The sequence below is a fragment of the Solanum stenotomum genome, chromosome 1, assembly GCF_019186545.1.
Source record: "Solanum stenotomum isolate F172 chromosome 1, ASM1918654v1, whole genome shotgun sequence".
Classification (NCBI taxonomy): Eukaryota; Viridiplantae; Streptophyta; class Magnoliopsida; order Solanales; family Solanaceae; genus Solanum; species Solanum stenotomum.
The window spans coordinates 10,254,168-10,280,287 of record NC_064282.1 but is presented as its reverse complement, the minus strand read 5'-3'; the positions used below and the strand labels follow the sequence as shown (position 1 = coordinate 10,280,287).

Below are 26,120 nucleotides of genomic sequence, written 5' to 3'. Positions count from 1 at the left end.
ATACCCATATATCCATTGGATAACTCGTTTTTACCCATTTAAAATATGAGTCGAGTAAAGTATTTTACCCATTTTTATTTAACTCGTTTTCGATCGACTCATATTCGACTCGACTCGCTCGTTTGTCACTCCTAGGATGGAGGCATTGTATAAGTGTAGTGGCCACATTTGCAACCTACTTCCTATGATGTATAATTTATGTATATAGCTAGAAAAAGTAAATATTTGTGTGTGTGAAGATTCTATACTGTCAAACTCAAAATTCCTCAAATTAGAACTCTAAATCTCTAGTCTAGAAGCGTATAGAATTCAAACTTTTCAGCCTAAAATTAAAATTTTCAGCAATAAAGCACCAAATTCAGAATAGAACAAGAGGAGTATAAATAGATGGTAAGTTGATTACAGTATCCTTTTATAACTTGTTTCTCCTTTTTAGTCTGTTTATGACTTCAAAGTTTATTAGTACAACTTTATAAGCTTTGTCAACAAGATCATAAAAATTATTTTTCTGTTTCATTGAAGTAACTGAATTTTATGTGTTGTATTATCAAGATCAGTAATCTTTAGTCTTAACAATAATAAAGTCATTACATTAGTTTTGTTATCATTAAAATTAGAAGTGTCAATTATTCAACACTTATCAGCGAAAAATTACATTATTTATACATATATAGTAGATGTTGAATCCCTTCGATTTTTTGTGTGGTACATCTTCATTTCTTGAACCCCTTAGTGAAAATCCTAATTCCACCGTTGTAATGTCAGATGACTAATAAGTGTAGTTATGTAGCTATGGGTTAATCTGATTGTGTAAAATACTTGTACAGAGAGTCAGAGATAGTGCAGAAACATAGTAGTATTAGTATAAATTATTGATAAGATGTTTCACAACGTGATGCATTGAGAATCTTATTGGGAAAACCTAAGAAATTGGGAAGAGTATGTATGTGTGTTGTAATTTTCAAATCTGTGGTCATCACTTAGGAGGTCCATGTAAAGGGGGGAAATTTACAAATAGTCACATTTCAGCTTCTATAATTGAAAAATAGTTTTTGTTCTGAAGTTTTACTCATAGAATTTAAAACTTCAGTAGAATGACTATTTTTCAAAGATCATAAGGCTGAAAAGTAGCCAGTGAACGCTATTTCTAGCCATGCAAGTCATATCGAGCCCAGAGCTCATCCAAAGGACAAGAGTTGCCAGAGTCTAGCCTGAGCCAAGGTTTGCCACCTCCACTCCAATGCAACAAACTAACAGGACCAGCATGTATATTTCTGCAACTTCCACTCAAATTATCCCCTCCAAGTCCATGTTGGTTCCATCTTTGGTCAATTGGTGCTATCTTCCCTGCAAATACCAATAAAAATGGTGGCAATGAACCAAGCTCATATATCCTATGCACTCTCTGAATCTTCATCCATCTTTCTAGTTTCTTCGTGTATCTGTACTTCCTCCATTTAATCAAATCAATCACCATTACACCTGTCGGTATAAATAAGTTAAATCCATCATTTTATACCATATATATGATGGATAGTATATAGTACTAAGCTATATAACACATTAACATGCTTTGATAGTGTAAAAGTTATTATTTGTGTTGTCAGTATAAATAAGTTAAATCCATCATTTTATACCGATGCATGATTTAGTCGTTGACTCCTAGTTGTATTTTAGGTAAAGTATAAGGACTTACTTGATGAATGGTTATTGAAACAGGGTAGCTTAGGTGGATGTTTGGACATGTACATGCATGTGTATTTTATTACTATAAAAAATATAGTACCAAAGAAGCATATATTTTTATTATATTTCATTTTGACAAAGTATTTGATTCATGCATATTGGTTGAACCATTCTTTAAGAAAGAGTATCCAATGTGATCATAAACAATTACAGGAAAAAGGAAACATCATACCTGTGTTGAAGTAACAAGGTTTCCGGCCATGGAATGCGCGAAAAAACTTCTTGTGAGACCAAAATTTTGGGGTAAAATAGTTGGTGAAATTAGCATGGCAGTACTGAGGTGATCCAACAGTTGATAATCCAAGACTTGCTTTCCACAGATTAGATATATCATCAACTAAAACGATATCAGAATCTAAGTATATGACCCTTTCGACACAGGGCTCTAAGAGTTCAGCTAAGTAATTCCTTGCATAATTCAATGGATGTTCAAGAGTTTGCCTTATGCTAGACGAAATCTTGTTCTGCACAATCCCTGGATTGAAATAGTAAATCTTGAATGACAATAAAGGGAAGATTTTTCCCAAATGGGGTTCAAGATTTATAGTATCTGATGATGAAATGAAATGGAAGAAGAGATTTTCAGGGCAGTGAGAATGCTGAAGGATTGAATGAATTGCAGCGACCGATCCACGGAGGAATTTAGTGTCAAGGGTCATTGAAATATGGACTAAAGAAGGATTACAAATCTTTGTAGCAATTGAACTTATGGGAAATGTTGTACATTTTGGTGAGTTCTTGAAATTTGGTGATTGTCTATAGTTAAACAGAGGATCAAGATCTGAATTGGATGATTGTATTGCTTCTGCAGGAGGGCAAGATTGTAGAAAAGGATAAGCCAAAATGATCACAATTGATATAGTGATCATAAATCTTGAATTTTCAATAAACCAATTAGTCATTTTTTCTTGTGTAGACTAGCTTGTTGAACATCAAATTGGAGTTAATCCTTTTCTACTAAATTTCCCTTTGCAAACACAAGAAACCTCTTATATTACATCTCTTTTCTCTTCTTCTTTTTCTTGTTGTTGTTGTTGAGTGCTTTTCAGGTTTAATAGGAACATGAGGTGTATGGATTGGACTCTGTCTTCATGGATAATTTCAACCCCAGTTATCATGTGGAAAAGATATTAAAGTTTCACTTTTTATTTTGGAGGTGGGACCCTCCCCACTGCCCTGGTACTAAGGGGAGAAGTCAGTATTTGTTGCTCAAATACTCAATATATTTGTTGACAAGTTTATTAAATATGTATAAATATTAAACTTTAAACTTCAGTTATTAACTATTGAAATTATCGTCATAAAATTTTGATCGACTTCGCCTATCCTTGTTGTAGGCCAATTCCATAATGGTGCTGTCACTACTACTGCAATAAAAAGTTGACATATGTGTAATGATTAAAATAATATTTGTTTTCTGCAAGCCCAATATAGATTAAAATATGATATTTGAAATACACAAGAGGAAGTTTAAAATGTTAAATGGAAACCAGTAGAATGCAGTATGTTTTCCACAATGAATCTTCCTGCACCTTGCTACAGTGACATAATAAAAGAAAGTCAAAGTTCATTTGTTTATACGTCAAAATCAACCAAAAGTCATAAGTTGATTCTTAACAATTTATCTAACCATATAATTGTTTATTTATAAAAATCAGTTTCAACACTTAAAATGTATATGTTGTTTACAATCGTCTAATTCAAACAGACTCTTTGATCATAATAAGTGAATGGGAACAAAAAAAGGTAAACTAAAACACACTAATAGTTAAAAACTGAATTAAAAATAAATAAATTACACTGTCAAGGTATTAAAGTTTTAAACTTTGTATAAAACGTTTATAATTGTTGTTTAATTTGTAATTAAATATGTTGTTTTCGACAAGTATAGACGCTACAGCCATATGTTCAAAGCAAAAGAATCTTTTGGTACAAATATAATCCAACTAGTAATATTATTTTGAAAAGTTCAACGTCACAGAACGCATATAGAATTTTGCACCAATTCATTTTGTAAGTGGATTTGGGTGGTGATTTTAAAGGTTAATTCTAGATTTATATTTACTTGTATTATTATTACTAGGAATTCTACAACAATACCTTGACTAGCTTTCAACTACTTCTAACAAATCAGCACTTGTAATTTTTTTAGTTATTTTTCTCAACTTGTTTAGGTTAATGTACCAGACAATCCTAAACCATTATGACTTTTTCTTAAGCTATCAAGTCAAATTTACTATACGAGGAAGGAATTTTGTTAATTACCTAAACACTACACTAATATTATCTGTTTTAACTTTTAAGAATTGGTAAAGATAAAAATTTACCATTGTTAGAAGAAAAAAGGTATGGGATGGCGATATCAACCTAATTATTTGTGTTGCTCACATACATGATTGAATGATTCAAATTCGACATTGCGTACGTGTGGAACAAACCCGCACAAGTTTTGCAATAGAAAGCATTTAGGATAATTTGGTAGCACGTTAGAGTTATACAAGTACATATTTACATCGTATTTGGTGGAAAAATTACGCAGTTAAGCAAATTTATACTACTTAATTACTCATCATAGCTATAATTTGTTATAATTACCACTCGCGACTAACATTATACATTAATTACGTGGGCTGACTTCGAGTTTGTATAATTAGTCACGTTTGTATATGTATAATTCACCAGAATATACAAATACATATGTATAATATACAATTATCTAACCGATATACATATACAATTCACCTCTCGCTCGCCTCTCTCCTCCCTCTCCCAATCTCACTCGCCTCTCTTCTCCCTCTCCCTATCTCGCTTGCCATATATACAAATACATGTGTATAATATACAATTATCTAACCGATATACATATACAATTCACCTCTCCCACTCTTTGCCCTCTCTCGCTCACCTCTCTCCTTCCTATAACATGTAGCTATGAATTGTAATTATCAAACTATAGCTATGAAGAGTAATTAGGCTATTTTTGAGTAGCCGTATGTGAAAGTTCCTCTTTGGTGTGCTGAATAATGGGCTTGTTCAGTTCAATCAGCCCATTGAGGAAAACATGGAAACTTTGGATCTTCGTCAACTTTACAAGACAACCAAAGTTAAACATTAGCAGAATCTCAACCAATTTTAGGCAGCAAACAGACAACAAATAAAGTGCAAAACTAATAAGCCACATCTCCAATCATCAGCAACATCATATATACACATGAAATTTCTCTTTCTTCCTATCTTTTCCTAATACCCAAAAAAAAAATGACAACAACAAATGTCCTTCTGAGAAAAAAAAATGTGTATTAATCAATACTTTTAGTACTGTACTAATCTATATGTTAAACTAAACACAAGTACAATTTATAACAGCATTCGAAAAAGACTACTCTATTATGAGCCTTAATTGGCAAAGACCTCTTTTCTCCCATCTTTATTTCACTAAGTTCGTCTTGTTTTGTTTTTTTTTTTATAGTCGATTTCAATTGACATGTTTAAAATCACAAGATTTTAAAATATATTTTTTTTTTCTTAAAAACTTGGTTTTAAACCAAACAAACAAATTAAAACGATTACGATTAATCCATTGAAGAAAACATGGAATTGGCAACATTTGAGGATATTCAACAACTTCACAAGAAAACAAAACAATGTGCAAAATAATCAAAAAGTCATCATCATCATTTTATACAATTTCATTTTCATCCTAAAGCTACCAAAATCAAGCCATTTCTCTAAAAAGGCTCTAAAAACCATATTCTTCTTTTCTTTTCTTTTTTCACTTGGCACTATTTCTTAATAACCCTAAAAAAAAGCTTTTACTACAAGCTTAAAAAAGGATCTTTCTACTTTTAGCTAATTAAAAAAGGTTAGGGTTTTTAATACTGACTATTAGTGCTGATGACTGACTTTAGCCAAAAACAGAGCCACAAGACAGAGCCATCAGTAGAACTGCAGCTCTTTCAACTTCATCAAGTTTTCTTTGATTTCTTGGTTTCTTCATTGAAGATCTTTGCCTCTGTAATATCACTACTTCTTTCCCCAACATCATCAATTTCACCCTCAATACTTTGCTAAGCTTCCCATCTTTTCCATTTCCGATTTTACCCTTCTTGCAGTACTCAACCTCCTCAGTACTACCACTGTTGGAAAGGGGTTTCTCTTTCTTCTTCGTTGCCCCTTTGGTTAACCCAATTGGGCTACTCTTTTTCTTCCTGTATTTGATCCCACAAGCATTGCACAGTGACTGCAAATAAAGTAATTAACAATGTGAATTAGCAGTCGATCAACTGATTTGGATCAAAATCCAGATCAGAAAATGAGTGTAATTAAACTTACTTTAGGCCCAGAAGGACCAGATCTCCATAAGGGTGTCTTTGTAGTTTTGCAATCAGAGCAAGATTTTGAGATCCCAGTTGCCTCACTACCCGAAGATTCCTCCTACATCACAGAAAAGGAATCAAGAACCAAAAATTAAAACAAATTGAAAAGAAAAAAGAGTAGAACAATCAACAATGCGGGCAAAATTGATTACGAATAGGGGTTTAATTTACCTTTTGGGTCGGATCCATGAACTTAAACTCGTCAAAAAAACAGAACAAAGTGGCAATTGGGAGAAATCTGAAGTGGGTTTTCGTGCTAAAACGAAAAGCAGAAAACCCCAAAACAATGTATAGAGATTAATGGACCAAAAGACTTGGTTCCAGTGAAAAAGTTAAGAAAAATTGGAGAAAAAAGGCAAAAAGATTTGATTATTTGATAATGCGAATGTGTGTTTTGCAGGAACAGAGTGAGTTCAGTGAGGTGGCTAGTGTAATGATATAAAGGACACACTGGAAAAGAAAGTGGACTCAACCCTAATTTTACGGGTGAAATGACGGGAATACCCTTGGGTTTTGGTTTTGACGGCATAGATAATTGCTAAACTAATGCTAAACGTATACCACGTGTCCAACTGCATGCACCAGGACTCTGAGTTATAAAGTGTTTTTTTTTAAAAAAATTAATAAGATAAGTATTCTATGAATTAAAAGAAAAAAAAGCAAGATGAAAAGTTGTCAAATACACTAAGTTGTCCACTATTAACAAAAAAAAAAAGTTATCAAATACTAGAAAGATTCGAGTGAGCAACGAGAAAGAAAAATAACTTTTAGTGGTAATAAATATGAGGGAAATTACACGAATAAATAAATATATATACTTGTTAATTAGCTAATACAATTATAGTTTGAATTAATTACGGCTTGCAGTTTAATTTTAGTTGTAATTACGTCACATCTCTCCTCTCTTCCTCTCTCCTCTTTTATACATATACAAATACAAATTATTCATATACATATACAATTATATGACAGATATACAAATACAATTAACCTCTCTCCACTCTCTGTCCTCTCTCGCTCGCCGCTCTCCTCCCTATCTCAATTTTGCTCTCCTCTCTTCTCCCTCTCCCAATCTCGCTCGCCAAATATACAATACATATGTATACTAGTACATATATACAATTATCTAACAAATATACATATACAGTTCACCTCTCTCCACTCTCTGCCCTCTCTCGCTCGCTTTTTTCCTCTCTCTCTCAATCTCGCTCACCTCTTTCCTCCCTCTCTCAATCTCGTTCTCCAGATATACAAATGCATATGTATATCAGTTACATACATACAATTATTTGGCAGATATACATATACAATTCGCCTCCACTCTCGGTCCTCTCTCGCTCGCTTCTCTCCTCGCTCTCCAATTTGGCTCGTCTCGCTCCTCCATCTAACATGTAGCTACGAATCGTAATTAATAACTATAGTTATGGAGCATAATTAAATTATTTTGAGCGGCTATATGCGAAAATTCCCCTAAATATAAATATATTAAAAAAAATGTGTTAAAGTCTTTATCGGTACTAGTTAATTATCTTTTAATTCAATGTGACAATAAATTTTAGAAATTTTTTTAAAAAATATAATTACCACTAAAAATACATATTTAACGATAATTAAATTATTATCGTTAAAGATTATTTTTAACGTAGCACGTCCATGTCTTGTCTAAATCTAAAAAAATAGGTCAAAGGAAATGTTCGCTTTTCGACCAAATTTAAGGAACGTACTAGCTAGCCTTTTAACCAAATTAAAGAAAACAATAAAAAGCTAAAACTTTTATGCACTATATATTTAATATCGTTATATTGTTTAATTATTTATATGAAATTGTCCCAGATTAATATCATAAAAGGACACTTGGAATACGTATCACACATCTTTTTATGTGAAAAACTCAACATAAGGAAGTTAACTACAAATAAAAACAAAAAGGAGGTGCCTAAAAAAAATTCCATTAATTAAATATTAGGAAACTTTTCTTCTTCGGAATCCTAATTAAACTAGAAGTTGTATATTCAATTTCTTTTCCTATTCCCAATTGGCTGATAACAAAAATAGTACAAATTTATGATTCCACTAAGGAAAGTCTTGTTAATAAATTTCTACTCCAAATCAAATTAGTACAAATTTACTCTTTATATAAAGTAACCCCTCCCTCAGTCGATCCAATAACACATCTTCTTTCTTAGTAGTAATATTTTAGCTTGATCATTTTCCTTAATATGAGCTTGTTCAACGTTAACTTCAACGAGCTCCGCCCCTCAAACACCACCACCATCATCGGTGTCATGTATGATGATGGTATCATTCTTGGTTCCACAGACGCAATCACACAACTCAATGTTAATGTTCTCTTATGTCATTGTGTGCATGAAACGGAAATCTTACTAGAAGATGCACGAAACTTTATTGTTGATCAAGAAAATATTAAGGTCACAGCTGAGATAATAGGAACGATGTTATCTGCATTTAAGCCCGTGATGAATAATATGCTACAAACTAGAGTTATTATTGGTGGAGGGAAAAAATTATATGAGATAAGTGAAGTTGGAATTGTTATGGAAAAGTTAAATTTTGCTGTAGGAGGGTATGGAGTTGCATATTTGAATAATTTCTTGGATAAAAAATGGAAAAAAGGGATGAACGAAGAACAAGCTGAGAAATTGGTGTTAAAGATATTATCGTTAGATATTTCATTAGGTGGAGTTCGTAGTTGTGGAATTCAGACTGCAAGTATTAATTCAAAAGGTGTCACAAGAGCGTTTCATCCTCATAACACACTTTCAAATAGAGGAAGAGATCTTGTCAAATACGTACCTGCACGTTCAGTCTATTTGCATCAACGTCAATAAAGATGTCAATGTAGATTTGAGTCCAATGGGAGGGAAAAAGTTTAGATTCTATCTTTTTCAACACTTATTGTGGCATTCGTTTTATTTCAATAGGTGGCAATGTAGTAGTTTTGTTAAGAATATTATCAATTTTGTAGTTGCGATTTCATTAGTATATTAATTATCATTTCCGATCAATATTTAGTGATAATCATGTGTGTTGAGATTTTAAGTTTGTATAATTCGGAATTTGGTTAATATAATTTGTTTAACTTTTGTATAATATATTTGTACAACTGTTTAAAGTTTAGATGTTTGTGTTTGTAAAAATTCGTCATTTCGAGTTTATACAAAAATAACTCAATTATTTAAACATACCCGCAAATTATACAAACTCACCTGTGAATTATAGAAACGAGACAACACAAAATTGTAGGTACAAACCCTAAATATGCAAACTATAGCTATGTAGCATAATTAATTTTATTATAGTAGCTATTTGCGTAAATTCCTCTTTAAAAAATTACAAAATTCCTTCTTTGATACATCTCTATCCCCTTTCGGATACATTCCTACCCTCTCGAATATATTTCTTCCCATTAAGTAACGTATCTTTTGCAATGTATTGGACAACTGTGAAATGTATCCGAAAGCATTGAAAAATCCAATTTTTTTGTAATTAAAAAAATCAGGATAAAATATAACTAGCCTCCAAATATATGAAATTTCTATAAGTTTCCCAACAAATTAACCAAACCCATTAATTATAGTTTGAACAAAATTTTGGTACAGCTTTATAACTGGTTGTTTGACGAACTTTTAAAATATGTTTATTTCTAAAATACTTCTATTAGAATTGTCTTTCGAATAGTTGTCTGTATTTTGCTAATTAACTTAATTTTCTTTTATCAATACTAAAATATTAATTTATATTTGACTAAAGTTTCAAAGTACTTTCAATTAAACACTATTTTTTTGGACACCTGAAAATAGTTTTTCCATATTAGTATTTAAGCACTTTTAGCTTTTCCCTAATTTGGTCAAACAAACCCCTCGACAAGGAGGACACCCCAAAATTGATTGGTTAAAACTTTTGTGTCGAATATTTATATCAAATAAATAAATATAGGACATGTACTAAAATATTCACACTTATTATTTAGTTAATTATAATTAATTAATATAAATTTTTACTTTATTAAATTACTTGACTATAGTAGATTGTATTGTTATGGACTTCCAATTGGAGTGAGAACTCTGGAATGCTTATGTGCACGTTGGGGAGGCTCTATCCTAAAGCCATCGAAGTAATGGCTTTATGTCGCTAAAGAATAAGGTCTCAAAATTATTCAATGGTAATATATATAAATATAAATAATTATGTATTTATTATTAGTATTAATTTTCTTAAGGGTAAACTACATAAATCCCACTAGTTTAGATCTTAATTACTAGGAATCTCGATAGTTTTTATATTACATTCTATATCATTTTCGGTTGTTGGATACATGTGTTGAGATACGTCAGATACATGTATCAGTCGGGTGTATAAGACCGAGATACACGATTTAAAGTCTCATATACATGTATCAGTCGGGTGTATAAGGCCGAGATACACGTACTTTTGAATTAAATATTATAACTTAATTCCTTAATTAGCGGAGTAAATTATGAGATACAATTGAAGTTATATACATGTTTTAAAGCGTTTGAATTAAATTATTATAACTGATTTGCTCAATCAATAGAGTAATTCACTACTGTTGACAGCTTTTGAGGATCTGCAACATAACAACTTCAATTTTTTTTCCAAGAATATAGAATTTTGTTCATTCTTTTTTGAGAAACATAAAAAGTGTATAAAATCTTCTTCTTTCCATTGATTCAATTTTATTTCTCCGAATCTTGATCTCTATTTTTTTCATAATAGCCATTTTTATTCCATTTCAAAAATGTGATGGTGAAAGTTGTTTTCACTATAGCCAAATTCATATACATACCAGATACATTAACAGGAAAATCAGATTCAAGACATCAACAACTTAGATACATTAACAAAAAGCAGATACAAAACATTGAAAGCTTAGATACATTAACATAAAATATCAAATACATAAAACTATTACATCAGATACATGAAACAAACAAACTAGATACATAGGATATTCAAAATCAAACACAATTCATAGTCTCGATGGTGAAAGCGGAGGAAATTAGTTGAACAGAGAAGACAGTGTCGGCAACGACGACTGTTATAGTCAGAAAAGTAGTAGTGTCGATGCTGAATCTAGGTATAACAGTGATAATGATTCTGATTGCTCCGATCTCGCTCTTCTGGTTAGCTTTTGATTTATTTTATTTTATTTTTATAAAATTTGCAAGTTTTGGCTTTGAAATTGTTTTTTTTGAAGTAGTTCATGTTTGAATAGGAGTAATCCTCATTTTTGTGTTGAGAGGATGAATGAAAATGTTTTTTTGATAGATTTTCTAAAGAAATTATATGTTGAAAGGATGAATGAAGAGAGAAAAAATGGTGGATAACGTGGGGGTGGGGGAGAGATATTGTTGGGGGAGGAGATTGAGAGAGATTGAATTGTTAAAGTACCCTTAATTAAGGAATTTAATTTTTAAGATAATTATCCAATACCATATTTAAAGGATTTGTGTATCTGATTTAACTTTTTAAAATATATGGTATAATTATTAAAAAGTGGTATTTTTAAACTAGAGGTCAAATATGTACATATGGTAGTTAAGTATGTCTAATTGTACTTCTTAATTCTTAATTTGTCTAATTCACTTCAATTAGAATCAATCATAATTTAAATTAAGTTTTGTAAGACTGTTTTCAAATTTTTGACGTGCCTCTTAGACATTTTAAGCTCAAGCTAATTAGATTATCAAATAATTAATTTTTTTAAAAAAATTATCTTAACTTTGAATGCCTTCTAAAATGTAACAATCACTATAGTTTAGATCTATTTTCGTAATTAAATATAATTCAAAATATATACAAGTAAAATGATACTCTGATTGGTATATTCAATCAGGTGAAGTTTTAATTTTATTTTTTAAAATATTCCTACTATACTCGTAGAATATTTTGATTGTTTGTATAACAATTGATTCAATTAAAAAAATTGAAACTTTAATCAATAAGAACAAATATAAACATTTGTAGTGTTATATAACGTATAAAAAGTTATATATGTTATTTGTGTATTACAAAAAATATGATATTGACAATTGAAAATAATAATAATTAATTCTCATGAATCTTAAAAAACTTATGAAAATTATATATATATATATAAAGCATAACATCTCTTTTTTTAAAATTTGGCTTTATGCCTCATATTTTTTTGGTTCTGGCAGACACGTTCAGATTAATCTCTTTACAAGTAAGGTGTCTAGATTCAAGAGCCGAAATTGGATTGAAAAAATAATATGGTCACGACCGAGACAATTGGTACAATGTTGCCGGCGTTTAACATTGAGAATGGAGAATATACGGTGGTTATTATTGGTGGAGGAAAAAAAATATATGAGATAAGTACATATCTCATATACTTAGATTGAAACTTCTAATATTTTATTGTGAATTTGGACATATAAAACATATGTTTTTTGAAATAAAAATTTATATATTTAGAAACAACATAAAAGCACTATAAATTATGATAATTAAATTTAAAATATTGAAAAAGCGTATACAAACAAATTTGCAATAAAAGAAAAACTTGGTTGATTCTCAAAATTACAACGATCTATAAAATGTAATTATCATGTTTTTTCAAGTTTAGAGTATTACATAATAGTTCCGATAGAATCCCAGGTAAAGATTAAATTCATTTACTTAACAATATAATTATTGAAACACATTAAACCTATACCTATCAGAAAAATATCTCCTTTATGTTTTATGCTATGTATGGGTACAATTGCATATATACTATCTCTCTCAATTTTTTATTAAATGAATCACATCAGATACATTATTATTGTTTTATACTTCTTATAAATAACATGTTTGATTAAGCCTAACTTTATTAAGTGGCTATTTTTGTACTTGTAAATATCAACTACAGTGACGAATTTAAACCGATTGAGTCGCATTGTTATACCAATAATGTCAAAATCATTGCTCATTTAGTGTAATTTAACTAATTATAGGCTTATAGCAATTTAAACACATTAGTTGCATCGTTAACACATAAATATATAATCCAATAACACTTAATAGCAACTTAGCAAGTCAAGACAAGTTTACCAAAAAATAATTAAGAGTCGTATATTTAATTGAACTAGGAGTCGTATTTTTAATTTCTCTTCCTAATCTCAATTGAACTAATAACAAAACAACAAATTCACGATTGAAAAGTCCTGTTAATAAATTCCTACTTGGAATCCAATTAGTATAAATTTACTCTTTATATAAAGAAATCCCCTTAGTCAATACAACAACTCATCTTCTTTTTTTAGTAATATTTTAGCTTGATCAATTTTCTTAACATGATCTCGTTCAATGTTAATTCCAACGAACCTCACCCCTCAAACACCATCACCATCATTGGTGTCACATACGATGACGGTATCATTCTTGGTTCCACTGATACAACTACACAACTCAATGCTAATGTTGTCTCGTGTCATTGTGTGCATGAAACAGAAATCTTACTGAAAGATGCGCAAAACTTTATTCTTGATCAAGAAAATGTCATGATGACGGCAAAGACAATTGGAACAATGTTGTCCGCTTTTAATTCCGGAATGAAAAATATGGGACAAACTAGTGTTATTATCGGTGGAGGAAAGAAAATATTTGAGGTAAATGATGTTGGGATTGTTACAGAGAAATCCAATTTTTGTGTAGCAGGATATGGGGTTGCATATTTGAATAAATTCTTGGAAAAAGAATGGAGAAAGGGGATGAATGAAGAAGAAGCTGAGAAATTGGTATTAAAGACATTGTCTTTAAATATTTCATTTGGTGGTGTTCGTATATGTGGGATTGAGACTGCGAGTGTTAATTCGAAAGGTGTCACGAGAGTGTTTCATCATCGTGACACACTTCCGACTATGCAAGAAGAGTTGGACTTGGAACATTCGGCTGAGGAGAGGGATGTGCTCGAATGTGTATGTAAACGTTTTTCTCTTTGCATCAACCTCAATGCGGATGTCTAGATTCAAGAAGGAGTTGATTGGACGGTAAAAGAGAATTCATAGTGGCAAAATTATACTATAGTCACGATTTTATTATGCTTCGTATACATGTTTTTTCCCTTTCTTTTTTTTTCATATATATTCTTTCATCATATTGAAATTTTTTTGGTCTGTCGTCATCAAAATATACCTGTGCTCTATCTGTCTCAATTCATATTACATTATCACAATTTTGTGATTTAAACTTCTAATTTTTTATTGTGAATTTCGACATAAAAGTTATAATTAAGTTTTTTTGAAATAAAATCAATGTGTATGAAAACCACTCGAAAGTATTATAAATCACAATAATTNTGCAAATCATATAGTTGATAAATCAGATAACAAAAATTTATACTAAAAAATCAAAATATTATTATATCAAAACTAATATAAAGAAAAACATTGAAACTTTAGAGAGAATAAATCTCCCCATAAACAAGACTCTTAAACGACTACATTGTGGATGTTATATGTTTTTGTGTTAGAAGAAACAAACATATATTTATAGAGTCCTAAAACCTTTCCTACTAGAAAAAGAGTCATAAAAGGAGAGAATAAGCCAAATATAAAATAATATTATATTTTCCTTTCAAGAAAAGTAAAAACATTTATGGTAATGTTTTGTTTTTTCTTTAAGGAAAAATAAATCTTAAATTATGGTAAGAAAATCAGGACAAAACCCTAACAATTTTGAGATTTAAACTTCTAATTTTTTATTGTGAATTCCGACATAAAAGTTATAATTAAGTTTTTTAAAAATAAAATCAATGTGTATGAAAACCACTCGAAAGTATTATAAATCACAATAATTAATGATTTAAAATATTTAAAAAGGCGGACAAAAAAATTCGAATAAAAAAAGACTTGATTGACTCTTATAATTCAAACTATATCATATAAATTGGGACGGAAAAAATATAGATAAAGAACCTAAAAAGTGTAATTGCCATGGTTTCTCATTGTATAGTGTATCACATAATAGTCTCCTGAGAATATATCCCAAATAAAGATTTTAATTATTTTGCTATATTATATTGAAACAAATTAAACTTAAATTTACAATAAACATTGCATATATATTGGTAGAGGTAAACAATAGATATGCTTAATCGAGCCTCACTTTATTATGTGGATATTCTTGTACTCTTGTTAATATTAAAATTATCTTTGAACACATTAAGTCGCATCGTTATACAAATATTATTGCTCGATTAATGTAATTTAACTAATTATAGCTTATATTTACGTACATACAAGTCACTAACGAGCAAAACATAAACAATACAATTCTTTATTCTTAGTAGCAAGTCAAGACAAGTTTGCCAAAAAAAAATAATTACAATGCTACAGAAAAATCCTTATGTATTATTTTTTGTTCATGTTCAGAAAAGCACTACCTGAAAAATCTTAATTTGACAAAATAGACAAATACATGAAGGGAAAAAAAAAGAGAGGAATCAATTGGAAATCGCCAGTAAATTAATTTCTTAAATATTTTTGACAAGTCATTTTTGTGTGAAGGTCTGAATAAAGTTTCATCATGTGTTTGGTTTTAGATTTTGGAAAAATATTTGATTTAAAAAATATATATAACTTATATCCATAAGTACTTAAAAACTATTAAAAATATTCATAAGTTTGTATTATTATTTATAATAATAAACATGTTTCATTAAAGGTGCCATGGAGGAGAATGACTTGCAATAACCAGGGGAATCCTAAATGGATATTTGTACTGTACCTGGCTATTCAGAGAAGATTATACACTATAGATAAATTGGAAAAATGGGGATCACAAGTGAAGTAATATGTCCACTCTGCAAGGAAGAAAATGAATTACACCAGCATCTATTCTTCACCTGTCGAATCTCAAAAGGGATATGGCAAAAGCTTCTGCACTGGTTAGCAATAAATAAAGTCAGTAATGGATGGAATGAGGAACTGACATGGGTTGTAGAGCATGCTTCAAACAAAATCATACAAGCAGAAGTATACAGAATGACTCTTGCAGCAACAATATACTACATTTGGCAAGAGAGGAACTATAGGATCTTTCAAAACAAGGAGAGGAACATGGAGTGGATGACTAGAACAATCATACAAGACATACATTGTAGAGCTAGTATGCTACATAGATTTACATGTTTTATGCCAATGCTTAACTTCTATCCTTAGAATAGAACTAGTAGGATAGTTTTCTTTGAATTAGCTGGGCTCTGAGAGTGGAAGATGTCCACATCCAGAATATCCAAACTTTGTACATATTGAAAATCTGGTAATAAAACATTACAGTTACCAAAAAAACATGTTTCATTAAAAGTCATGACTATGAATACAATTAATATAGAATTGAAAAAAGAGGGGAAAAAGTAAATGAAAAAACACAATTGATTTGTATACGAAAAACTACTATTACTACTTATAATCATTAAAAGTAACTCCGGAGATTAAGTTCAGTTAAAAATTGTATAAACTATGTATCTAACTGTAAAAATACCATACAACAAATTAGGACTGAAACTCGATCCAAAACTATAAATGAAAGGTGTTTTGGAAAAATTTAAAATTTGAAATTTTGAAAACTTTAAAATCTTTCAAATAATAGAATTTGACTCAAATACTAGACTTTTCTAATTTTTAATATTTGAAAATCTGGATTATTTGCTAAATATGACAAGTTGTAAGAACAAGCAATATTTGCCCAGTTTTTTCTCAAATATTTTTGGGAATATCTTTAGGCAAAATGATCTAGTCATGAGAATTATTCGATTTTTTTTTTCACTTTATTAGAAATTAGTGTTTAGCCATAGAAAATCATCCAAGACCCATTTTCCACTCACCCCCTTTTTCACTTTCAATATATTCAAAGAAACAAATGTTAATTACAAAAATTATGATTAAACACGACTTAAACTTCAAAAATTTCAAATTAAAGAAAAATCGATTTCTACAGCGTAACACCAACTTCATAATGAGGAGCCCAAACATCCTAGAATGGATGTCGGCCCAAATGGTTGAAAATATTGGGCTTCAATGCTATTGAAAAGTGGGAGCCCACAAAATTCTAGTACTACTTTATAAGTAGTTGTTTGGCAATAAATTTTTATTTCGAAAAAAGTTTTTATCGAAATTGCCTTTTGAAAAGATATAAGGAAGTGTCTCATTAATTAAATATTAGGAAACTTTCCTTCTTCATAATCCTAATTAAACTAGGAGTAGTATCCTATTTAATTTCTCTTCCTAATCCAATAGAACTAATAACAAAACTATAAATTTACGATTTTATTAAGGTAAAGTCTTGTTAATAAATTCCTACTTCGAATCAAATTAGTAAAAAATTACTCTTTATATAAATAAATCCCCTTGGTCAATTCAACAACACATCTTCTTTCTTACTAATATTTTAGCTTGAACAATTTTCTTAACATGAGTTTGTTCAACGTTAATTCCAACGAGCCCAATCCCTCAAACACTACCACCATTATTGGCGTCATATACGACGATGGTATCATTCTTGGTTCCACTGATACAATCACACAACTCACTTCTAATGTTGTCTCGTGTCATTGTACGCATAAAACAGAAATCTTACTAGAAGATGTACGAAATTTTATTGTTGAACAAGAAAATATTAAGGTCACAGTTGAGACAATAGGAACGATATTGACCGCATTTAAGCCTGGGATGAAAAATATTCTACAAACTAGTGTTATAATTGGTGGAGGAAAAAAAATATACGAGGTAAGTGATGTTGGGATTGTTGGGGAGAAATCCAATTTTTGTGTAGGAGGATATGGGGTCGCACATTTGAATTAATTGTTGGAAAAAGAATGGAAGAAAGGGATGAATGAAGTAGAAGCTGAGAAATTAATATTGAGGACATTGTCATTAAATATTTCACCACATATTGTTCGTAGCTGTGGGATTCAAACTGTGAATGTCAATATTGTTCGTAGCTGTGGAATTCAAACTGTGAGTGTCAACTCAAAAGGTGTCACGAGAGCGTTTCACCCTCATAACACACTTCCTATTAGAGGGAGGGCTCTGCTCGAACGGGTACCTGCACGTTCAATCTCTTTGCATCAATGTAAATAAGGGTATCTTGATTCAAGAGGGGTTACATCAATGGTAGATTGTGGATTTGAGTCAATATGAGAGCGAAAAAACGTAGAAGTTCCTAGCTAGGGAGGGTTTTTTTAAAAAATTGTTTAGATTAGAGTTTTTTTCAACACTAATGTAGTCGTTTTGTTAAGAATATTATTAATATTGTAGTCGCAATTTTCTTATGCTACAAATATACTCTTATTTTTCTAGATGCAATGTGATGAATACATTAAATTTAGGTTTCAATATGTATTAGAGATTTTGCAATATTTATTCTTTCATCGTATTTATAATTTTTGGTTTTGTTTTCATCAGCATATGCCTAACAGGTGCAATTTTGAGATTCATACGTTGAATTCAGACATGAAGTTTCAAGTATTTTAAAATAAAAAAATATAATTAAAAAAAAATTATAAATCACAATAATTAACGTTTTATATAATCAAACTCCTACTTATATAATGTAACACTAATCGAGCCGTTCTATCAGACGAACCCATCCATCCTGGAATGGATATCGGCCAAATGGGTAATTGATTGTTTTTAACAAATTAATTTAAACAAATTTTTATCTATATTAATTAAATAATAATATATATTTAACCGACTTCTGAAAAATAGTTTTTTTCATATAAGCATTTAAGCACTTTTAGCTTTTCCATTATGGTCAAACAAACCCATTGAGAAGAAGGATAATTAATTAATCCAAATTTATTCATATAGAATATTAAAATATTCACAATTATAACCAAATTAATTATGTTTAACTAATGTATATTTTTATTTTATTAAATTACTTAACCTTAACCATAGTAGTTTGCATTATTTTGATATACACCCAATGCAAATAAGCTTGTATCAAATAGATGTTTGTAACTAATTTTACACGGTCAGATTTGATTTTAGGAAAAAATGATTAGATATATCTCTAAACTATTTAAAGTTGGTGGATTTTATCATCAACAATATTTTTGGCTCAAAAATATTCTTATTATTATATTTTTTATTGAAAAGTATCCTTCAACTATCAAAATAGTAAAATTACTCGTCTTAATTCTTACTAACCGTTGTTCTAAAACAAAAGAATTTTTTTTGACTCATATCGAATAATTCAGAGTATATTTAACCCTTTTTCCACATTTTTATTTATTAAAAAAAAAACTAGTCAAAAGAATCAATGAAATAGCAAAATAGGATAATGGCCAGAGAATAAAGAAGTACACCCAGTTTCTTATTATTTTTCTATAACTACTTTATTTATTATAATTAAATAAAAGGAACTTCTAGTAAACCATTATGGATCACCTCTATAAATAATAAAATATTGAAGAAAAGTTCATTGTAAATTTATCCTACTGATTAAATTACTTATTTCTAGAAAAAGATGAAATATTAAAACTGAAATAATGCTTCTAGAGACCAATAAGTATCGGTGTGGGAAGATATCGTAGCTATAATTTGGGGAGTTCTTAAAATAATCGGTCCAACCAAAAACCAACACATTCTGTCTCTTAACATTAAAAAAAGCAAACAAAAAAAAAAGTTCAGAATATTTTATTTGAATTATGTTTAGAAAAACTATTAGTAATAATCACTTTTGTATTACAACTCAAAATGGGGCTTGAATTAAGTAGAAACATTGGTTATTTTCTTCATAAGGAACTCCTCAAGTTTAGGTATCAGTTAGACATAAATAATATCATCGGGTTTGAAATTTTGAAAATAATAATAATAAAGCCTTTAGAAATAAGTTTTGCTATGTGTAAATTCAAATTTAACGAATCGTAAATAAATATCCTATTAATGCTAGATAGCCATTTATAATGATATCGTTAAAAATATAAATGAAAAGTATTTTGATAGCCACTTAAACGGGAGCTTATCTCTTTCGAATATATATACATGAATTTAGATATTTATTGAAATAATGAAATCAGTGAAGAAAAATAGATAGGTATAACCATATTAAAAAAAAATGAGGTAGTAACTTTAAAAAAAAACATTTTCAAAAAAATAATTGAATAAATCATTAAGAGTAGTTCCACAAATATTGAAAAGATCAAACTTAATTAATGAGTTTAGTGCTTCCAAATTTAATTCTTTCGATGTAGAGAGAGAAGTTAAAAAGATACGAGAGAGGGAGACGTCATTGATTACGTGAATTTCAAAATGGAATGATCTAGAAACTGGATTAATATATAATTGGAAATAGAAACAAAAAGGTAGCAACTTGGCTAAATTTAGAAAGAAAAAGAATTCAACTTTATTCGTTTTTGTTTGGCATAATTTATTTATTTATTCTATTTTAATTTTTTTTTATTGATAATTCCTTAATTTTTACTTTCCAGTCACATATTTAAGACTACAAAATTAAAAAATATTTTAATTATTTTATTATTGTTAATTTAAAATCACAAGATCAAAAGTCATCTTTATTTTTTAAACTTCATACCAAGTAAAACCTAGACAAACAAAGAAATAATTATAGTAGTAGTTGTTGGGTTTAGCAAGATGTGAATGAGAAATAAAATGAGAAAATGAAAAGAGGAAGAACCAATGAAAGTAAGGGAACCAATTTTGGAGGGAAAAATGAAAAGTCATTATAAAATGCAAATGAAAAGTCATTTTTATCATATTGGTAGAAGAAAGGAAATTATTGTCCTTATATTAGGAAACACTTTCTTTAGTTCTTAAAAGGTTAAGAAGAAGGTGCCCCTCGCGTCGTCGTCATCGCTCGCTCGGCTTCGAATTTGGATTTGGCAAGTGATTGATTGATAATATTTTTGGACAAAATTTATTTATTCAATCTTGTTAATTCATTTCTTTTCTCTTATAAATTAATTCAGAATTTGGCGCAACAGAATTTATTTGAAATTCATGTGCAACGGTAATAACGTTCTGAAGGGACCTGTTCCTTTCGAAAAGTCATTATTTTTTCCAAAAGACACAACGTTCTGGAAAAAATAGGTCTGAACAGAATTGTCTGAACAGACGCATTCCTTGTTGTAAATGACTATAAATAGAGATGTTTTTTCCAGTTTTCACTAATGAAAAATTCTCCTCTCTGCATACATTTTCTTACATAAACAAAATTGTCGATCGACTGAGTCTGTGTGTGCTCTTGTTGCTGTTTTTGCGTTCGCTGAAGTTATTGAACTTTGAGGTACTGCTACTTCTTTAACAGGTTAATCTGTTTTTTCTTGGTAGGAATTAATCTGCAACCTCGGGTACAGTGAGGGGATTAAATTTTTTAAGGAAACACAGTGATTTATGTGGACTTGGATTAAAATCATTCTGTCTATTTCATCTACTTTCTGTTTTTGTATTTTTTACTAACTTGAATACAGGAGATAACAGTAATGAAATAAGTTTTTTTTTTCCAGTTAGGTGTTCATCAATATTCGGATTGGATCTCAATTAAATCTAAATTAGCGCATTACAAGATCTATTTATAAAGACGACACTTTCAATAAAAAATTTCATTTTTGAAACTCGAATAAAAAATAAAAGTATCTTAATTATTTCATCACAATTCAAGTTAAATGTAACAAAATAAAAATAATAATAAAAAAGGAAAAATGAATCAAGTTTTGCTAAATACAGAATCACTTTTGTTAGGTAGCATTTTACTTCAACATGAAGTTTTTTGACATGAATTTAAATTTAAATTTAATTAGATTTTATTATAAATATCAGATATGGCATGAAAAAGAAGAAGAGGGAAAATGGAAAGAGATATTGGCATTAAATATACATTCCACATGATCTTAATACACCCCTTTTCACCACAGAAGGCGAATATCTTCCTTCTATGGTAAGATATTTTATTTTGCGTAACATGTGATTCCTTGTTCTTAACGCTTACATTCTAAAACTTTTGTTGATTAATAAGTATTACCAAATATTATTATTAAATTTATTATTCACATAATTAAATGAGTTGTTCTTTTTTAGATTTTAATTTTTACTCCAAAAACTTTCACATCTTTTACTCCCTTAGTAATTCAAATTCATAATCTTTAAGTTAAAAATAAAAAATACTTACCATCTGAACAATTTTCTTTCATCAATTAAATTAGACTGGGAACTCCAAAGAAGATTAACACAAAAGAACACAACTTCTAGTTCCATCTTCTGACACATGATGTTGTGTTCTGCTTGTCCAATTATATTTTTGTATACACATAAACCACTGTTATATTATAAAGTATTTTATATATATATATATATATATACATACATAAATAGAATTGGTCCTGACCATTATTTTATCTTTATGAAGCTAGATAGAATTCATATGGTCAACAAATATACACTTGAACTTTTGCAGAGTTGCAAATTTCACATCAGTTGTTAGTTGTGGTGGGCCTTGTGGCCACAACTCACATATATGATACATAAACAAGCAAATTCATACCTTAATAATTAGCAGTAGCATTTTCTAGCTGGGGCCTTGCATAGAAACGAAGATTTTTATTATTTTTTGGATTCAAGCGGCGGCAAATAAAGGGAGTGAGAGGAAATAAACATTTTTCCCATTGTGAAAGTATGAAAAAATACATTGCATACCCTATGGAAAGAAGATATACTATTTATATAATTAAATGTTAAACCCTTTTAGCTTCTTTAAGCATTTACTTTTCATAGTTCAAAATTGTTTATGAAAATTTAGACAAAAAATGTTGTTTCAGTTTTTAAAGGGAAATTAAAGAGAGGTAGACAAAAAATGCCGCGTGTTGTTTATGTTTAATTCGTATAAAATATGATCGTCCTCACTGGGTATGTGTCATCCTATCCTTCCCTACCACGTTACACGTCTTCCCTTAATTAAATTAAAACATTCACCTTTTCCCTCTCCTCCTCAATCATTTTTGTATGCCTCCTCTCATTTGTTATATCATTATAATATTCTCATAATAATACATAGAGCTAATGCATATATTATTTTTATTAATACACTCCACAAACAAAACGATGAAACGACCCCTTAATTCCTCCTACTACATCTTTTCCATGCAATGCTCCTCCGCTCCATAAAATGTCTTTTTTTCGCCAAAAAAAATTTATATATAATTTTAAAATAAAGTAGGCATCAAAAACTAAAAAACTACATACTTCCCTAGATGGATAAGGATCATGAATTAAATACATTATATTATTAAAATTGGAGATTTAATATGATAAGACAAGTCGTACATGCATCTTATATTTTTTTTATCAAAAAACAATAGCTGAATGATTTTGTTGTCTTAAAAAGAACTAAAGTAACTTAAATAAAATATCCCATAAAGGGTAGTATTTACTTTTGAATCATTCAGATTTTTAACCTTGTCAATGAATGTGTAGTGCATGCGAAATATCAAAAAAAAAGTTGATCAAACAAATCATATGTTATAAGTACCAAATTTCTTAAATAACATAGGTAACACTGGAAGATATTTTGGAAGAGCCACAAAAAAGATGTACTATTAATTTAATTAATCAAAGAGACATTTTATTACGCAACTCAACAGCACCCACATTTGAACAACTTGTTCCTTAGAAATCAAAAGTCTAAAAAAGGTTCTGTTCTGCCTAATCTACCACCAAATAAACAAGTTAATTCCTCTCCAGCCCCACAAAAATCAACATCAAAGAGAGGAAAAGGAGGCCTTCTCTGTATTTTTGCTTAAAACTAACAGGTGCCATTGAAGTTGACATTAGTAACATTGTTGCGTTTTGATGCAGCCCTTGTGCTGCAACCCGAATCACGTGCCCTCTTCTTTGCCGTTGGAGTTCCATCACCCATCATCTTAGCTAAATCTCCACCAAACATATCCACAAATGACCTCTGTAAATCCTCTAGACTCTCCTCCTTCACCATTTAATTACACAATAAATACATACAAAATGAATCATACACGCACAAAAAACATGTAGGAGTACAACTCATTAAAATATCTTACCGCCGCCCCAACATTTTGATCCATTCTGTTCATCAAATCGTGCAGGAAATCACCCATTCCCTGCATACAAACAAATTGTATTAGTGTTTTAATACCCACACGATGATAATTGAAGGCTAAAACTCGTGAAAAAGTAGTAGTTGTATTTTTTTATTAGTGGGGATTGGTGATAAGACAGGATATGACACAACTTTGGGTTATCAAGAACATGACCCTAAATAGGAAGATGTGGAAGACATGTAAAAAGGTAGTAGGTAGCGTAGTCTGGTCTTATTGTAGTTCATTGCTTTTTATTTATTTCTGTCATTTGTAATTGTATAATCTTTAGTATGTTTAAATGGTATTTCGATTATCACATAATTTTGGTGTTGTTTTGGCTACTTCTTGCATTGTTCTGTTCTTCATGTTGTATCTTCTTTAAGATACTTGGAAAGCATAATTGGGATACTCAGTTGAATTGCAATTGAAAGACTCAGGAGAGATAAATTTGGAATTGTAATATCATAATCACTAAAAATTAGTAGTAATTCTGAATTGCTAAATCACGATCAGAATTTCTCACAGTTGAGAAATTGCAGAAGCAGTATCAGTAGTTATATGATTACTTTCTGGAAAAAAAAACAAATTTACGTACTTCGTCTTCCTCAAGCATATCAAGGAAACCGGCGTCGTACATTGACCTCTTGTCTTGATCGGAGAGAACTGCCAATACAAATAAAGGACAACTAACCACCGTCAATTTCCTCTTCAAAAGTAGGACATTTTTCAACAAGTAAAATAACCACACACACGCCTGGTAAAAGTGAAGAATTGTAACCTGAATAGGCCTCTTGGATTTTCTGAAATCGGAGTTTCGCTTCTCCGGCCACCGACGGATTCTTCGCCCACCTATCCGGGTGCCATTTCTTCACAAATCACCCAAAATTCACGCTGATGTTACAATACTCACACATACACTTCTATACAGAGTACTATATATTTGTACAAAATGTTGTAATTTTTTTTTCTCTCATAAAATTTTATAAATACATAACGTGAAGAAACTATGGCGTACCAGAGCTAGTTTCCGATAAGCTGAGCGAATGTCGGAGCAGGAGGCATCATTGCGTATCCCTAGCACTGAATAATAACAAGATCCGGCTGATCCTCCTTCTCGATCCATAACCGTTTTTTGTTTTGTCTCTAAATCAGAGCCAAAATACCAAAAAAATGATGCGAAAACAGAAACTGTACCTAAATTGACCGGTACAGAGTAGAGAAAAAAAGTTATTAATTCAATTAAACCATAGATAAATGTAGTTACGAACCAGAAACTGGAGCAATAATTTAGAGAATTTGAAGAGGCAAAAGAAAAGATGGAGGCAGAAACGCAATGTGTAACGTGGAGAAGATTGTGTTAAAGGAAGGAAAGATGAAAATATCTAAGCAACAAAAAAGTTTGTGACGCCAAGAAGAAGGTTCGAGAAGAGAGAAGATATTTTATTGAGGAGAGTTTTGGAATTAGGTTCGACGGTTATCAGAATTTACGATAGGTGCCATTGGATCCGAAAAAGTCGTTGTCGTTCCCGGGTCAAGATGTACTATGCGTCTCGGTTATGGTTTCGGGTTGTCTTTAAATAGGGCGGGAAAGATTATTGAACCCATTTAACAATCTATATTTATATATAATATAAAGCCAAATGTAGGCAAGGATGATGTGGCACATCTCTAAGGCCACCATTGCTATTTATCTTTTTTCTCATTTTTTTGATATTTTTCTCTATTTTTTCTTATTTTTTAATCAAAGAACTAATCATATTCTATCCTATTTATTAAGTTTCATTAAATTTTATAACAACCATATTAATTTATTGATGGCACCTCTTTATGGCCAAGAATATTATTTATCTTTAGTCTTCCCTTCTTTTTTTTTTTTT

General features: G+C 30.1%; 5 protein-coding genes across 5 annotated transcripts; 2 read left to right on the top strand and 3 right to left on the bottom strand.

Annotated features, from left to right (window-relative positions):
- Nucleotides 1-949: 949 nt before the first annotated feature.
- LOC125851306 (probable galacturonosyltransferase-like 7) lies at nt 950-2,771 on the bottom strand. Its single transcript, XM_049531094.1, has 2 exons — nt 1,919-2,771; nt 950-1,482 (listed from the first exon to the last, which is right to left on the bottom strand). The coding sequence occupies exons 1-2, from the start codon at nt 2,646-2,648 to the stop codon at nt 1,148-1,150; spliced, it is 1,065 nt and encodes a 354-aa protein (XP_049387051.1). The 5' UTR covers nt 2,649-2,771; the 3' UTR covers nt 950-1,147.
- Nucleotides 2,772-5,362: 2,591 nt separating this feature from the next.
- On the bottom strand, nt 5,363-6,543 carry LOC125851375 (GATA transcription factor 17-like). The gene is made up of 3 exons (XM_049531175.1): nt 6,294-6,543; nt 6,079-6,180; nt 5,363-5,986 (listed from the first exon to the last, which is right to left on the bottom strand). The coding sequence occupies exons 1-3, from the start codon at nt 6,309-6,311 to the stop codon at nt 5,651-5,653; spliced, it is 456 nt and encodes a 151-aa protein (XP_049387132.1). The 5' UTR covers nt 6,312-6,543; the 3' UTR covers nt 5,363-5,650.
- A 1,798-nt stretch (nt 6,544-8,341) lies between these two features.
- LOC125854221 (proteasome subunit beta type-6-like) lies at nt 8,342-8,971 on the top strand. The gene has a single exon (XM_049533740.1). The coding sequence runs from the start codon at nt 8,342-8,344 to the stop codon at nt 8,969-8,971; it is 630 nt and encodes a 209-aa protein (XP_049389697.1).
- Nucleotides 8,972-13,462: 4,491 nt separating this feature from the next.
- Nucleotides 13,463-14,134, top strand: LOC125854075 (proteasome subunit beta type-6-like). Its single transcript, XM_049533680.1, has one exon. It carries the CDS (start codon nt 13,463-13,465, stop codon nt 14,132-14,134), a length of 672 nt encoding a protein of 223 aa, XP_049389637.1.
- Nucleotides 14,135-23,720: 9,586 nt separating this feature from the next.
- Nucleotides 23,721-25,659, bottom strand: LOC125851368 (uncharacterized). The gene is made up of 5 exons (XM_049531163.1): nt 25,259-25,659; nt 25,022-25,109; nt 24,839-24,906; nt 24,205-24,264; nt 23,721-24,113 (listed from the first exon to the last, which is right to left on the bottom strand). Exons 1-5 carry the CDS (start codon nt 25,364-25,366, stop codon nt 23,934-23,936), a joined length of 504 nt encoding a protein of 167 aa, XP_049387120.1. The 5' UTR covers nt 25,367-25,659; the 3' UTR covers nt 23,721-23,933.
- Between the last annotated feature and the right edge of the window lie 461 nt (nt 25,660-26,120).

What these genes read in the sequence shown, in the direction of transcription:
- LOC125851306 (XM_049531094.1), bottom strand. Translation starts at nt 2,648, where the DNA reads ATGACTAATTGGTTTATTGAAAATTCAAGATTTATGATCACTATATCA. An exon ending in ACCTTGTTACTTCAACACAG is followed by an intron (nt 1,483 to 1,918) that starts GTATGATGTTTC and finishes TTATACCGACAG; the next exon opens with GTGTAATGGTGATTGATTTG.
- LOC125854221 (XM_049533740.1), top strand. Translation starts at nt 8,342, where the DNA reads ATGAGCTTGTTCAACGTTAACTTCAACGAGCTCCGCCCCTCAAACACC.
- LOC125854075 (XM_049533680.1), top strand. Translation starts at nt 13,463, where the DNA reads ATGATCTCGTTCAATGTTAATTCCAACGAACCTCACCCCTCAAACACC.
- LOC125851368 (XM_049531163.1), bottom strand. Translation starts at nt 25,366, where the DNA reads ATGGATCGAGAAGGAGGATCAGCCGGATCTTGTTATTATTCAGTGCTA. An exon ending in ATATGCTTGAGGAAGACGAA is followed by an intron (nt 24,265 to 24,838) that starts GTACGTAAATTT and finishes GTTTGTATGCAG; the next exon opens with GGAATGGGTGATTTCCTGCA. An exon ending in ATCAAAATGTTGGGGCGGCG is followed by an intron (nt 24,114 to 24,204) that starts GTAAGATATTTT and finishes TAAATGGTGAAG; the next exon opens with GAGGAGAGTCTAGAGGATTT.
- LOC125851375 (XM_049531175.1), bottom strand. An exon ending in CTGGTCCTTCTGGGCCTAAA is followed by an intron (nt 5,987 to 6,078) that starts GTAAGTTTAATT and finishes CTTTATTTGCAG; the next exon opens with TCACTGTGCAATGCTTGTGG.